The sequence below is a fragment of the Danio aesculapii genome, chromosome 17, assembly GCF_903798145.1.
Source record: "Danio aesculapii chromosome 17, fDanAes4.1, whole genome shotgun sequence".
In the NCBI taxonomy this organism is placed as follows: Eukaryota; Metazoa; Chordata; class Actinopteri; order Cypriniformes; family Danionidae; genus Danio; species Danio aesculapii.
In genome coordinates this window covers 28,978,359-28,992,142 of record NC_079451.1, presented here as the reverse complement: position 1 = coordinate 28,992,142, position 13,784 = coordinate 28,978,359, and the positions used below count along the sequence as shown (strand labels likewise).

General features: G+C 38.4%; 1 protein-coding gene across 1 annotated transcript in view; it reads right to left on the bottom strand.

Moving 5' to 3' along the window:
* Nucleotides 1–8,330: 8,330 nt before the first annotated feature.
* pdzd8 (PDZ domain containing 8) overlaps nt 8,331–13,784 on the bottom strand; it is a 69,780-nt gene continuing 64,326 nt past the window's right edge. Inside the window, exons 4-5 of the mRNA XM_056476762.1 lie at nt 11,881–12,043; nt 8,331–11,754 (exon numbers count right to left, since the gene is read on the bottom strand). Coding sequence (XP_056332737.1) covers nt 9,494–11,754; nt 11,881–12,043 — 2,424 coding nt within the window. The 3' untranslated portion in view covers nt 8,331–9,493. The remainder of the gene's footprint in view (nt 11,755–11,880; nt 12,044–13,784) is intronic.

The following is a 13,784-nucleotide window of genomic DNA, read 5'->3' as shown; positions in this document are numbered from 1 at the left end:
ATGACACTGGTTTGAGTCTCCGGAAACCAGGTAAAACGAAACCCATAAAAGCAGTATGATCACAGCAGATGAGTCAGTGTACTGTTTTACTAACTGAATCTACTAACAGACTGATCTACTACCTGATATGGGTTTATTTCGAGTCAGAGGGGGTATCCGGTATGTTAGCACGTACTGAAGGCGTAAACTGTTTCACGACAACTCAATTTAATGAACTTCCACCGGTTCACTTAGAATATCCGGTTAAAGCGATTAATTTGCGAATCGCCCGTCATCACTACAGAGTGATGTCCACTATCTAATCCACTACTAGAGACTTACATTTTTGCAATAGATTCTTGTTATTTTGAACTGATCGAAGAAGTTGATTGTCGTAAAGTGTTGATTAAGTGTAAGTAAAACTCTTGACAACTGAAGGAACATGGCAATCTGAAAAAAAAAACTGGATGCGAAGCACTAACATACACCTGCACGCACCCCAGCTATAGCTTTGATTGATATCAGTTCACGGTCTCCAGGTAAAACAATTCATCCGACTAAACTGAAAAAAATGGTTGCTTTTATTGTTGAGGTGCAGCTACTGTCTCATGTAACTGTAGAAGCGACTAGGTTTTGTAATATAGTACGATTTTTTCTCTTTTGAGAAATGATTTACACATTTGTTAAGGCCACGTGAAGCAACTTTTTTTATCGTCTTACTGTTTATTTTGTTATCAAACATTTTAAAGTTTTAAAGTCTGTAATAAACGATTTCATGTTAGTACTCTTAGGCTTTATTGCAGTCTTTATCTCAATGGCGAGTGAATTTACTTAACTAATAACACAAAACCTTTGTACAGACTGTACGAAGATTATTCCCGTCACGCTGTAAGATCTCAGTTGTCATAATGTCAGAATGAACGACAATCAAGACTAGCCAAACAGACTCTTCTGGAGTTTGACGTCATGAATCCATGACACATTCAGTAACCTGGATTCTGCAGCGTTAGTTTTACTCATAACATGCCTTGATGATGAAATCAGAAGGAAAAAAACAACAACATTTTCGACATTACCTTGAGGTGGTTTGAAGTTGTCACGCTGATTGCATTATCAGGCTCCTATTGGTTCTTGGTTTGATGTTGTCTGCAGGAAAGTCTGCAGGAAAGTGTCCGAAATCTGAGGAGAAATTTGGTCGCAACAACTATTAATCGGCTATCAGTGAACTTGTCAACTCAACCAGAGATGATAGATTTTAGCCCACAATTACAGTATTTTTTTGTATTTCTAAAATTTGTCTCAGACAACCAAATTATGGCCATAATCCTAGTGTGAGCCAGGCTTAACAACTCAACACTAAAGAGCACAAGAGAAAACAAATAAAGAGCAACCATTTTCATACTCTGATAGCTGTACCAGTAAGAATATACAGTACCAGTAAGAATATTTTCAGAACAAGAACAATTTCAGACAGCGACGTTTAAATCCCACCTGGCTAGTGCACTTCAACTTTACGATAGGTAATATTGATAGGTAATATAATATCAGCTGTCAGTGAGCATATGGTTTTTGTGGCTATTGAAAATGCAATCGACCACAGGAGCATTAGCACTATGACGTCTAATGCATTTTCAACTACCTCAGGTAGACCCTGCTCACTTGTTTTGAATGTTGACTTGTGATGAGATCGACAAAAATCATCTTAAAGGGATAGTTGATCCAAAACTGAAAATTCTGTCATCATTTACTCACCCTTTACTTGTTCCAAACCTGTTTAAGTTTCTTTCTTCTGTTGAACACAAAGCAAGATATACAGCACTGAAGAATGTTGAGAAAAACCAGCATTGTTCAGAATATCTCGTTTTGTGTTCAACAGTCGAAAGAACTTCATATCAAGTTTAGAACCGCTTGAGTATGAGTACATGTTCAGGAAATTGTAATTTTTTGGTGAACTATCCTTTCAATACCAGTTGTAAACAGGGCCATAGAGAACAGACATTTTAGGCAAATAAAAGTAGAATTTTTGCATTTGGTGATGATTGCTTGAAATCTGGTTATTATTTGATTATATTGCAGTTGTTTTGATTTAGACTTTTGAGAGAGATAATAATCCTACATCTTTAATCTCAAGTTAAAGCTTAAAGGGACGGTTTACCTAAGCATTTGACATCTGTCATCATTTACTCACCCTCCAATTCTTACAAATATTTCTTTCTTTATTTTTCACATTTTTCAAAAGATATTTGTGGTTAAATTAAGAAAGAGACTTGAGGGTGAGTAAATGATGGGTACATTTTCAGTTTATGGTGAACGTTACCTTGAACATTTCAGATTATGCACCTTTTTTCATTTTGTCAAATAGCGAAAGGTCTGACAGCATCAGATAATCAAGCAGGATGTCAACAAGTCTTGCTTTCTCATTCTGCTTGTATGACTTGCATGATGACTGCTGAAAATGATGTACTGTACTAACAATATTGAGCCACAGATGAATTTAAATTATACATGGTGGAAATGTTTTTTTTTCAAGTTTAGTTTGGAGAAATAAGTGAATTATTGCTGTAAAACATCCAGATACTTTAGGTACTTTAGATTATATTTTGCTTTTAAAGTGTATATAGTATATATATAGTATATATATATATAAATATATTTATATATTTTAGTAAATCTTTTGAATGTGCTGGAATGTTCATTTGTAAAGAATGCCTCAAAATAGCTCTTTCCTGCTGTCATCTGTGACTTTTGTCCATTTTTTTAATAGGGTAATATTGATCTCCTTTTTAAGAACTGAACTGGCCGTGAAATGAAACATGGCCTTAAATTGAGCTCCTGAGATCTTAAAAGCTTAAAGCCATATATAAAATTAGTGTCAAGCTTATAAATATTTAGTTTTGTATGGTAATTTATTTAACTATGATTGGGAATGATTAGCCTATTTATCCAATTGAAGATTTTTAGCAGGTTTGTTAAATAAAGCCTTAAATTTGGATAGTCCTGCTGCTGGGAACAGCATTTAATGGCAAGCCTAGCTATAAGTGTGCTTTTGTGCTCAATTGGTTGGCTTTGTATGAAAATAATCACAAAATAAGTCTTCAATCTTTCTGGGCTATTCTTTTTTTTTTTTCTTTGGCATTTGTGTACTGAAGGAAACGTGATTTTTTTGTCCACAAGAAAATGCAAATGTGCATTTGATACACAGCATGTAAGAGGTACAATCAGTTTCACGCTGCAGCTGCAATCAGAACTAGCCTTTAGGAATAAACATGTTATTTAACTTTAAAGTAACACAACATTTTTGGAAATGGGCTCATTTTACAACTCACCTTGAGTTAAACAGTTGAGTTTTATCATTTTTAAATTAATGTAACCAATATCTAGCTCTAGTCGTAGCATTTTTAACTTAGCTTAGCATAAATTATTGAATTGGATTAGGCCATTAGCGTCTCACTCCAAAATAAAAAAGAAGTGGTTTGAGTGTAGGCTGAAGCAGGTGCAATCATATTGTGAAGCACTGTAACCTAGCTAGGGATTATTTTCAGGTGCTGAAAGAGTAGGTTGCTGCAGCCATGGTATTTATTATTATGGAGTAGGTTGCTGCATCCTTTATTATTAAAGCAGATGAGAGCATAGTTCCTAGCCATATCAAATCGCCTAAAAATAGCAACTTTTCGTTTCCTGTCAGTCTTACTACATAATGCAGCTACAGAAGAGTTAAGCTTTAAATGATTGAAACTCTTCTTTTAACAGTGATTATGTTTATATGGACATCAGTAATCGAATTATTTGCCTTAATCTGAATAAGATAATAATTTGATTAACGTGTTCACATGAGTTGCTTTTTGAACGTTCCTCCCGTTTTACATGCACATAATTTGATTATAACGTCATTGTGTCACCACGCTATACACGTTTCCTCCAGAATTTCAAGTAATTTGGGGTTTTTCATTGTTAATTTTTCGACTTTGACTGCAATTTGGCACTTTCACTTCAGGAACATTTCAATCTTGCCCCCGTGTCAAACTGAGGTATTGGATGCGAAGATGAAGAAAGGACTGGTGTTTTAATGGAATTTAATACTGCATGGCGAATGAAAAAAAAACTCTGCATTTCATGATACAGAAATAGTTTGATTAAGGTGTTTACATATCTGTACTGCACTTCAATAATGCGACTAAAATCGGCATACTCCACATGTCTTTATTCAATTTCTGTTAAGTTCGAATATGACTTTAGGTTTTTGATTAAGGTCATCAAAAATTGCTGTTTACATGGTAGACTCTTAATAAGAGTATCATCTTAATCGTATTAAAAATTAATATTGGTGTCCATGTAAATGTATTCTTTTTGAGTGGGATGCTATTGGTCCAATCCGATTCAATGATTTTTGCTAAACTAAGCTAAAAGAGCTCCAGCCAGATTAAATCGCTAATAGACTCAAAAATGGTAAAACTCAACTGTTTAACCAGCGAAGAAACAAGAAAACGTAACTATTTAACGTTTTGTCAGTTTAGTGGCTAATTTGTACAAATGAGTTCAGTTATGCGAAGATGTTTTTAAAAGATTATTAAAAGGAGGCGTGGCACTCCTAAACCCCAACAATCGTTAGGCATGAGCAAATCCAACACAATCTCACGGCAATTCATAACTTTTTGATTTAGTGGCTAATTCATATGAATTCGTACGATCTCATCATACAATTTAGTATGATTTGCTCATCAATGACGGTTGGGTTAAGGGGTGGGGTTGGGTGCCACGCCTCCTTTTAAAAATCGTTCAAATTCAAAACGTTTTGATTTGGTGTGAGATAGCGTCAGTTTAACTCTAGGGTAGTTGTAAAACGAGTCTATCTCTATTTATTGTAAAACGAGTGGTCCTTTAACTATATCTGCACAACTGGAGATTGTTTGTGTTTGTGATTGCAGTTGTGGACAGAACTATTGTGCATGAATTAAGACAAAATCCACAGGCTGGTTCCACAGATTTGATCAGATTGGTAAATGTGCTGCATATCTCAATCAGGTTTCCGAGTGCAGCGATGTCTTTTTACCTTCATGTTGTTGTTGTAATATTATTTTATGTTTACCCAGTAAGGGTTGAGAGTATTATGTCCCTTGTTTTCAAACTGTTTTTCTCAGAAATTAGTGTATGTGCCAATGTCAGTGTGTGCCTTCAGACTGGTATGTCTTGTTTGTGTTCAATCTATATCAACTAAGAGGTTGAGTTGATGGTTTTATATCCAGTGTTTGGTCTGGTGGTTAGGATTTACATCGGCTTTAGAGCTCTGAAGGTAATGTGTGTGTGACCGCAAAAGAAAATAAATGTTTAAAAAGGACATAACGCTTGTTTCCCCTGAATCGTCTTTTACATCATCGACAAAACATTTACACAATACAGAAGCGAAAAAAAGAGCTTTACCCAATGAAAATCCAATCAAATGGAATCTTAATATTATCTATTGATTTAAAAGATGTGCTGGTTTTCTCAATGAGCACATGGTTTAATAGTTTTATTGATTCTTTTGTGTGGTGATTGCTAACTAACAGAATACCACCTGCTCCCAAACACTCTTATTGGATAATGTTATGAACATTTAGATGATCATAATCCTGCAATCAGCTCACATGGCTATCAGAAGTGACTGTCCATATAGTTTAGCCCAGTAAATGTAACAGACAGGCCCAATTCACACCATACTGATAAGCAGTGAGACTGAATATCAGCGTTTCACCCATTGGTGTCTAGTGTCGTCTGACAGAGCTCATTTTCAGCAGCTGAACATGCTGCATCGGCGATTGTTAGGTTGTAAAAGAGACGTAGGTGGAATATACATCTTTTTTTAATAATGTTTTGTCCAATATTTCATCTAATCTAGTATGTCTTCATTGCTGGACACTAATTGTAGAATCCGTCATTTGAAAATAGCCTAATCAATAGTAACCAATCATGCTTTGAAAGTCAAAATTATGATTAGTAGCTAGTTGAATATAAAAATATATGCACTTTATATAAAATGGTGACATTTTTTAAGATGTTGACAGTCATATATACGCCCCACCTTGCTAAAATCACTATTAGGACACATATATTCAGCAAACAAGTGAAAATTGGTTGTTTTTGCGTTGTTTAAAGCAAATTCGTTCTTCCAGTTTGAAATTTTTTTTTGAAGCAATGTCACAACGATGATATCAATGGTGTAAATTCCAGCGTGGCGATTGGCTGTCCGTACTGGCAGGTACAAAATGACGTCATTGACTTTTTATTAATTCATGAGAAAGGCTTGGTTCGAACCAATCACCGCATTCTATTGTTAAAGAGATGCAACTTCATTAATATGCATGATACAGCTTCGAAGGCTCTTTTACCTGTTAGTGTTCAGAAAGAGGCCACGCTGTGTTGCCAAGCGTAATTCAAACAAGTAGTAGAAGAATTGCTCGGAGACATGGGTCGTCAGTGTTGCATTTATAACGTGCCACAACGAAGGTTTTGTTTCCATTTCCCTGCGATGAAAGCACAGCTCGCGTAAGGACCTGCATGTCTGGATTACAGTGGTCTGCTAACATGCAACAAAAATATGTTTGTAAGGAACATTTTTACCCAAGAGCTTTTCGCATCTGGAAATGGTGAAATCTGCATTTCCCCCTCGTCTTCTTTTAAAAAAAAGACCCGGTTCCAGTTGGTGTTGATTGTCCTGTCTCTATGAATTTGGTAAGTGTGTGATCAATATTTGTTGTTTATATTTAATCAAATGGCAAAGTTAGTTAGTTTTGTCAGCATTACTCTTTCAGTTTTTAAAGACATACCTTAGTCAAAATGATTTAGTTACTAATTTTACAGTATGTTAACATCACTACAATATTATGGATTGAAAATCCTCCACTTCCACACAGCTCTCAGATCCGCTGTAAATGCTGCTCTCTGAATCACTGTCCATCTCCCCTGCGTCTGTGTTTGTGTTGCTGGTGTGAAAATCAGCTGTAGTGCACGTAATGAAACTCCCCTTTTCATGCAAAGCTTTCCCTACTCGAAACCTGAACAAAGCTGGACTGGGGGCTTTCGTGGCGCTTTAAAATATCATGTTTTTTTACTCAGTATTATAGTCTGAAGTGCCGTTTTCACTAGTTCATTTTTGCTTTAAAACACAGAAGTATTGTTATTGTTATGCCTGGCGTCAACATTTCTCTGGCATCTTCGAGCCACTGTGAAGATGAAGCACTTCAGTTTAGGAACACTGGTGTTCCAGTGAAAACCCAAATATTTTTATATCGTTGCATCAGGCTGATCTCGATACGTGAAACATACGTACATACATTAGACCTCTCTGTGAACGTGCAAAAAGTACAGAGGAGCTTGTTTGTTTATTTCTAATAATTTATTTATCTCAAGTGCATAAGCAAATGTGATATGTCAGTGCGTAAAGGTCTTGCAGCAAGTTTAAAAGCTGTGCACTTAGTCGGTAGATGCCCTCCACCATAATTAAAACCCACAAAAGAACAAAATAATATATTTACATGAAGCAAAAACAACAACAACTAAAAAGTATGAACCCACATGTTGAGCACTGTATAAGTTCAGGGAGAAAGGACAGAGTTTAACGTCACCTACGATACTAGGCTATTTACAATAGCGCTTTAAAACATGACACCGCTTCCAATAAGAACAACAGCTTCCCCATAAAAGATTAACCACAGTTTGCCATGGTAGATGTGTTGATTTATACTTGATTTTTTTTCCTTCCATTGTGACAGAGATCATTTGAATTCGAGAAGCACAGGATAACAGCAGCTGCAACTAGACAGTAGAATTAAAACAGCAAAAGAAAAAAAAGAGAGTCTTATTTAGTGAGCTTACACTTAAATGTTATTTCTTCAAGTGATTCGACTTATATTGCACAAGTCAAAAATAAGATCGATTCTTCAGCTGAATAGGATAAGCTGTCCGAGGACCACTGTGGAACATAACCAATGGGCCAGATTCAGGGGAACAACCCTTAAATGTATGTGCCAGGCCCAGTGAATAGTACAGTTATAGCAGCAGGAACTTTAACTAGGACAGCAAGATTGTTAATACAGGTTGGTTTGACTAGGAGTTCTGTCCTTGCAACCTAAAGGCCTCATTATATATTTTTTTGTTTGTTTGTTTTTACTAAAAAACTTTACTTAGGAAAACATGTATGCAGCCAATGACAGATATCCATGTGTGAACCACATGAAATCAGTAAAATGGGAGTGATAACAGAAACTTGACGGAACAGACAGAAGCCACAAGACTCGCAGCTTTTGAGCCTAGCAAACAAATTACAGACTGTTAATGAACTTGCACTTTAGCTTTGGGAATTGATGAGTACTGTATGTATTGACAAGAGCTTTTAATGATGTAGTTTTACACTTTGAGAGATGATGTGTTGAGAGGCGAATGGAATAATGAATGCAATGAGAGTAATTTTGGAGATACATTCATTAGTACATCTGTAAAATTAACTTTTAAACAGTGGCAAATCAAGCCCTAGCACACACAGATGTGAGACAATTCAAACAAAATGAAGGCTAACACATTCACACAAGCATAACCATTCACCCAGACCAACTGATGAGGATAAAAACAAACAGCCAAGAAAAGTTGCCACCCTTTTAGAACTCATGAAGGTTTTTAAAGTATATTAATTTTGATATTAAAATATAATGAGACCATAATAATCATTGGAAACATATATTATGAAACATATAAAGCAATATAAATATCCCTCAAAAAAATAATAAAGTCACATTGGCATTGTGACATATAAATTACTCAAAAACAAATGGTCCCCAATAACATAACATCAAGATTATCTCACTCAATTCAACATTGAACCTTTTAAAAAAACAAACATTAAAGAAATTACGCTTTAAAATGAGCAACAATTGTAAAGTAACATAAGAAAAGGTGCTTAGCAAAGAGGACAATGTTGGTTGGGAATGGCATCATGTTCTATGGACTGGATAATTCTACCTTTTCTAGTGGATATAGTGTAAGGCAGAGAAGCTCAAAACACACTGGGCATGGTGTATTTCCAACCACGGACATCATCAATAGCACACATGTATGCAATTCAATTTCTATCAGTACACAAAGTTTGAATACAAATACATATTCAAGCTCAAACTGACTCTCCCTTCTGAAGCTTGTTGTAAAAAAACTGATTGCACCGTTCAGGTAAGGCAGGTAAAACATACAGTTTGATCATGTAATGGGAGCGCATATTTTGTGTGTTTTATGTAATACTGCTGTAAGTCTACATATTGATGGGTTTGTCCTCTACAACAGTGACTGGGGGAAACAAAATATTAAAAAAATTAAATGTAAAAAGAAAAAAAAATCTGGTAACTTTTACTCAGAAAATTCCTCAAATCACAGTACACTGCAGTGATCTTCAGGAATACTTTTTCCCACCTGTGAATTGCTCACAGGTCAACCTTTACTCAAGCGTGCTAAAAAGTCCTCAGTCACAATCTCCTGATGCCTGTCGTCATCTTTACGGCAAAGCCTCTACACAGATCTGCTCCTCTGTAATCTCATCCAGCATCTGAACATCAACTGGACTGCACATGTCACTGTCGTAGACTTCTGTGCCCATCAGTGCCTCCTCCAGACCCTCAGATTTCGCCTTTGGAAAGCCATGCTGTTCGGATGGAGAGGTGCTTTCTACAGACTCTAGGTCTTCGATGCCAGCACGGTAGTGTATCATGAGCAGAGTCAAAGCTTGGAGTCGTTCACCAGACTTGGCTAGAGCAGCAGTGATGAGGGTCTTGCGTCGAGAGTCAATAGTGTCTCGCTCTTCAGTGCTCAGCGAGTTGTTATGTTCCAGCTCCTGGTCAATCTCCTGCTGCAACTTGTCCAGCATTAACTCTAATTTTTGTGAACGCTCATCAGTCGGGAGGCCACGGTAAAGATCTCGACCGATCTCTTTGACAGCAATGAAGACACTGTCGTCCAGCCCACCTTCCTTGCGGACAAGTTTTGAGCCACTGCTGCCAGCCGGCTGCTTAGATGGACTGGCCCCAGTATAGGTCTCTGTGTCACTGCTCTCGTTATCAGATGTGTTAGGTGTGTGTTTCGGAGAAGGTTCCACCACACCTGATCCCATGTCTACAACCTGCTCAGCAAGTCTGGCTTTGGGCACCTGTCTCAGATTGAGAAGTCGAGAGCTAGTGTTGATAATGTGACGTGTAAGGCCAGTTGTTGCCCGGTTGATTGTGGACTTAGCCTCTGGGTCTGCCCCACGCCGGTCTGAGGCGGCTACGCAATAAGGGTGCTCCAATAGACATTTCTCTTGACATTTCTTGTGGCAGACATAAGAACAGATCATGCACTGTGAGGCAGCCTTGGTCCACACCTTCTTCTTGCAATACTCACAATACGTTGGATTCTGGAATTGAGTGTCTTGGAAATTGTGCCGCATCTCTCCAATCTGCATGCCGCTGTAACTTGGTTCATCCCGTGTTACCATAAGCACCTGCTCCCGTTCTCTTTCTCGATCTTTTAAGTCGTCTTCCTGAAGACTCCCTTCCCGCTCACGTTCCGTAAGTCCACTGGAGAGGTCTGACTCCCCATCCGCCAGGTAAGTGAAGTTGAGCGTAACATCTCCATAACACAGTTTCTCGTTGAAACCTTTGTGAGTGCTTAAGCTACGCAAAGCGGTACGGCTAACGCTGGCCCTTGGTTCAGGAGCACAAAGACGGAAGGTGCTCTGATATTCAGCAGATGACGTAGATATGCATTCCAGTGCTAGATGTTCCAAGCGCAAGCTGACATGCCCCAAGCACAAGAGACTACCAAGCTTGAAGGGGTCCTTGCACCAAAGTGCTACATTAAGGAATTTATGGTTGCTTTCCACCTCAAAGATCACAGAGGCTTTGTTCCAGCGAGCAGTCCTGTTGCGGTACATGGTCTCAGATGATTCCCAGAGACCCTGCTCATCAACACTGTCCCTAGTGTTGGACGAGCTCTCGGATATCTTGTCTTTGGCTGAATCTTGTTTGTTTGTGGCTGGAATATTTAGAATGTCCTCTGTGGGTTCTGGGTGCTTGCTGACAGGCTTCGGCTCTGGTGGCTTAACAGGGATTTTCTCTACTGGCTTTTCCCCATTGCCAGTATTTGGCTGTGTTTTTTCTGGGCTTTTTTCCACTGCAGGTTCATTACCTTCTACCAGGCTTTGGGTTTCTGAAGAGGCAGATGTGACCTTTATATGAGGCCTCGGAGGAACAGGAGGGCGTGCAGGTGGTGGAGGAGGGGGCACTGTTGGTCTCTGTGGTTGTTCAGAAGGTTCTGCATTTTTGAGAGTTGGGGGTTTTGGTGATTCTTTGGGCTGGGTTTTAAGAGGGGACTGAAGGTTCAGCCGGCGGTTCAGAATTGGCGAAATGGAACCAAGGGGCTTGGCCAGGTTGGCCACAGTTTTTTTGGGACTTTGGTTTACAGAGAGCAGGAAATCCTCCTTATTGTCAATGGTGACTGGTGCTGCAGCTGTTTTGGACTCGACATTCAGTTCCTCAAACTCAGAGTCATTGTCTTTATTTTCAGATATGTCCATTGTGGTTATTGGGGCTGGGTCCTCCTCATAACCCCCAGGTTGTGGAAGATAGCTGGGCTCCTCCATTGGGCCTAGGGTTTCTTGGAGCATCCCAAGACCTCCAGTAGGCACATGGTGCCGAACAGGCCTCTCATACAAGACTATCACTCTCTCTCCAGCTTGTTTTAGCAGCTTCGGCACTTGGACAGAGGATGTCACTTTGACTCCTGTTCAAACAGACATGAAGAACATTTAAAAGTTTGCAAATCTACAATGAAACAGTGCAAAATTGGGCATAAAAATTTCCACCATGTAATTTCAATGATGAAAAATACATTTATGTAATGTCTAACCTCCAATAGCAATGAGGCGATCTCCTCTCTGTAAATCCGCCAGGGCAGCTGGGGAGTTTGGGGTGACAGTTTCTATGCTAACATGCACCGTGTCACCATCACTAGCTGGAACATGCCTGAATGTCATTCCCACACTCCCAGATGGTCCTTTGATCACCTCCGTCTAAAAAAAAGAAGAAAGGGAAACAATATTTATAAAATCACAAAGTGGGACTTGTCAGGAAAGAAAAGTTTAGAAAAGATTTTGCTACTTATTTGAGAGGAACGGAAGTGGTTAAGTCAAAAGACAGCAGTTTTTTGACAGCAAAAGCAGTTTATAATTAGGGCGGACAACCTACATTATGATGTGAATAAGACAGCCATCACTTTCTATACAAAGCCCTCTCTTTCCATCACATCCAACAATTTTCATGGTGATAAAACAATGCTCTCTGAAACCAAGGCAAGGGAGGTCTGCAATTACAGCTAATTTCACTCCAAATGTGCCACGAAGTAGCAGCTGCTATTTCGACGCCGGCTGCATCACAAAGCCAGCATCACAACATCCACCTGCAGCTCCACCTGCTCTTTGGGACACCAATATACTACCAAGAACATAAGGAGCATGTTAGTCTGCCAATATGAAGAAAGATTCCACAAGCTCCACCAAGAAACAAAAAAATGATGGCCTGGACTGTATAATAGCTGCACAAACGCCAGTAAGATTGTTTATGCTTGATCTTTCCATAATATGGCCTCTGTGTATGTCTCCCTTGTTCTCTCTCTCAGCCATTTGTGCTGGGGGTGGGCAAGAAAAGACAGGATGCAGATCCACACTGCTGAGATGGATGACTGTAATTTTGCTGCTGTCATTTGTTATAACCCTTGAGAAGGGCACTGATTGAGTTAAACATGGGATGAAAAAACAGACAATCTACTCAATCTGGCAAGCAGAAGACTGACTTGCCCAGTTTTGACCAATGACTGACTGTCTATAGAAACATTTACTAACTCCTGGGAAGTTCTTAGAGGGCAACTAAAAATAATTCGGCCCAATAAATTCTAATACTATCTATCCATCCATCCATCCATCCATCCATCCATCCATCCATCCATCCATCCAAGAACGTATTAACCATAACCGCAATACAGGTAGAGCAACGAACTACATTACGTGGCTCATGATTTATTTATTTGTAATGTTATTAATAATAAATTAATCTATTTAACACTGGAATCTTAATGCTGTGTTCATTGTTTAAACAAATATTGCATGCCACAATAAAAATGTCACTGTAATGCAAACACTCTTTAATACTATTTTTAGAAAATGTTTGAAGATTCCAGTAAAACAAACAAACAAACAAACAAACAAACAAACAAACAAACAAACAAACAAGTAACGTACTTAACTACACTGCTATTGAAGGAGTAGACTTGTGGTAGCCATTTTAGTGTGTTGGGAAAAAAAGACAACACTTGTGCCAATACAATTTGCATACAAGTCAGCTTAGCTGAAAGGCTGGAGATAAGTTTGTGTATAACAGACAAAAACACAGCAACATAAATCTAAATGACTGCTGTTAAACGCTCCACAGAGATGATTAATTCTGAACATTTCCTCCCTCAGGACACAACCTGATCCCTCCTTTTACACATGTCAGAGAGGGTCTGTGAGAGAAAAACAAAAGCTTCAGGCTTTTTGAGGCCACTTATAGTGCTTTTACCAGGAATTCTTCCGATAATTCATTGCCACTGAGAATGAAATTGAAGGCAAAGCCAATGTACGGAATACCTTATTCACCACCTGGGTGAATCTAGGATGAAATTAAATGATCTAGATTTAATAAATTCAACTGATAAAACAAACAGACCATACATGAAAAACAAGACTCTGTTGTTTGCATAGGTTAATTTCACAAGGG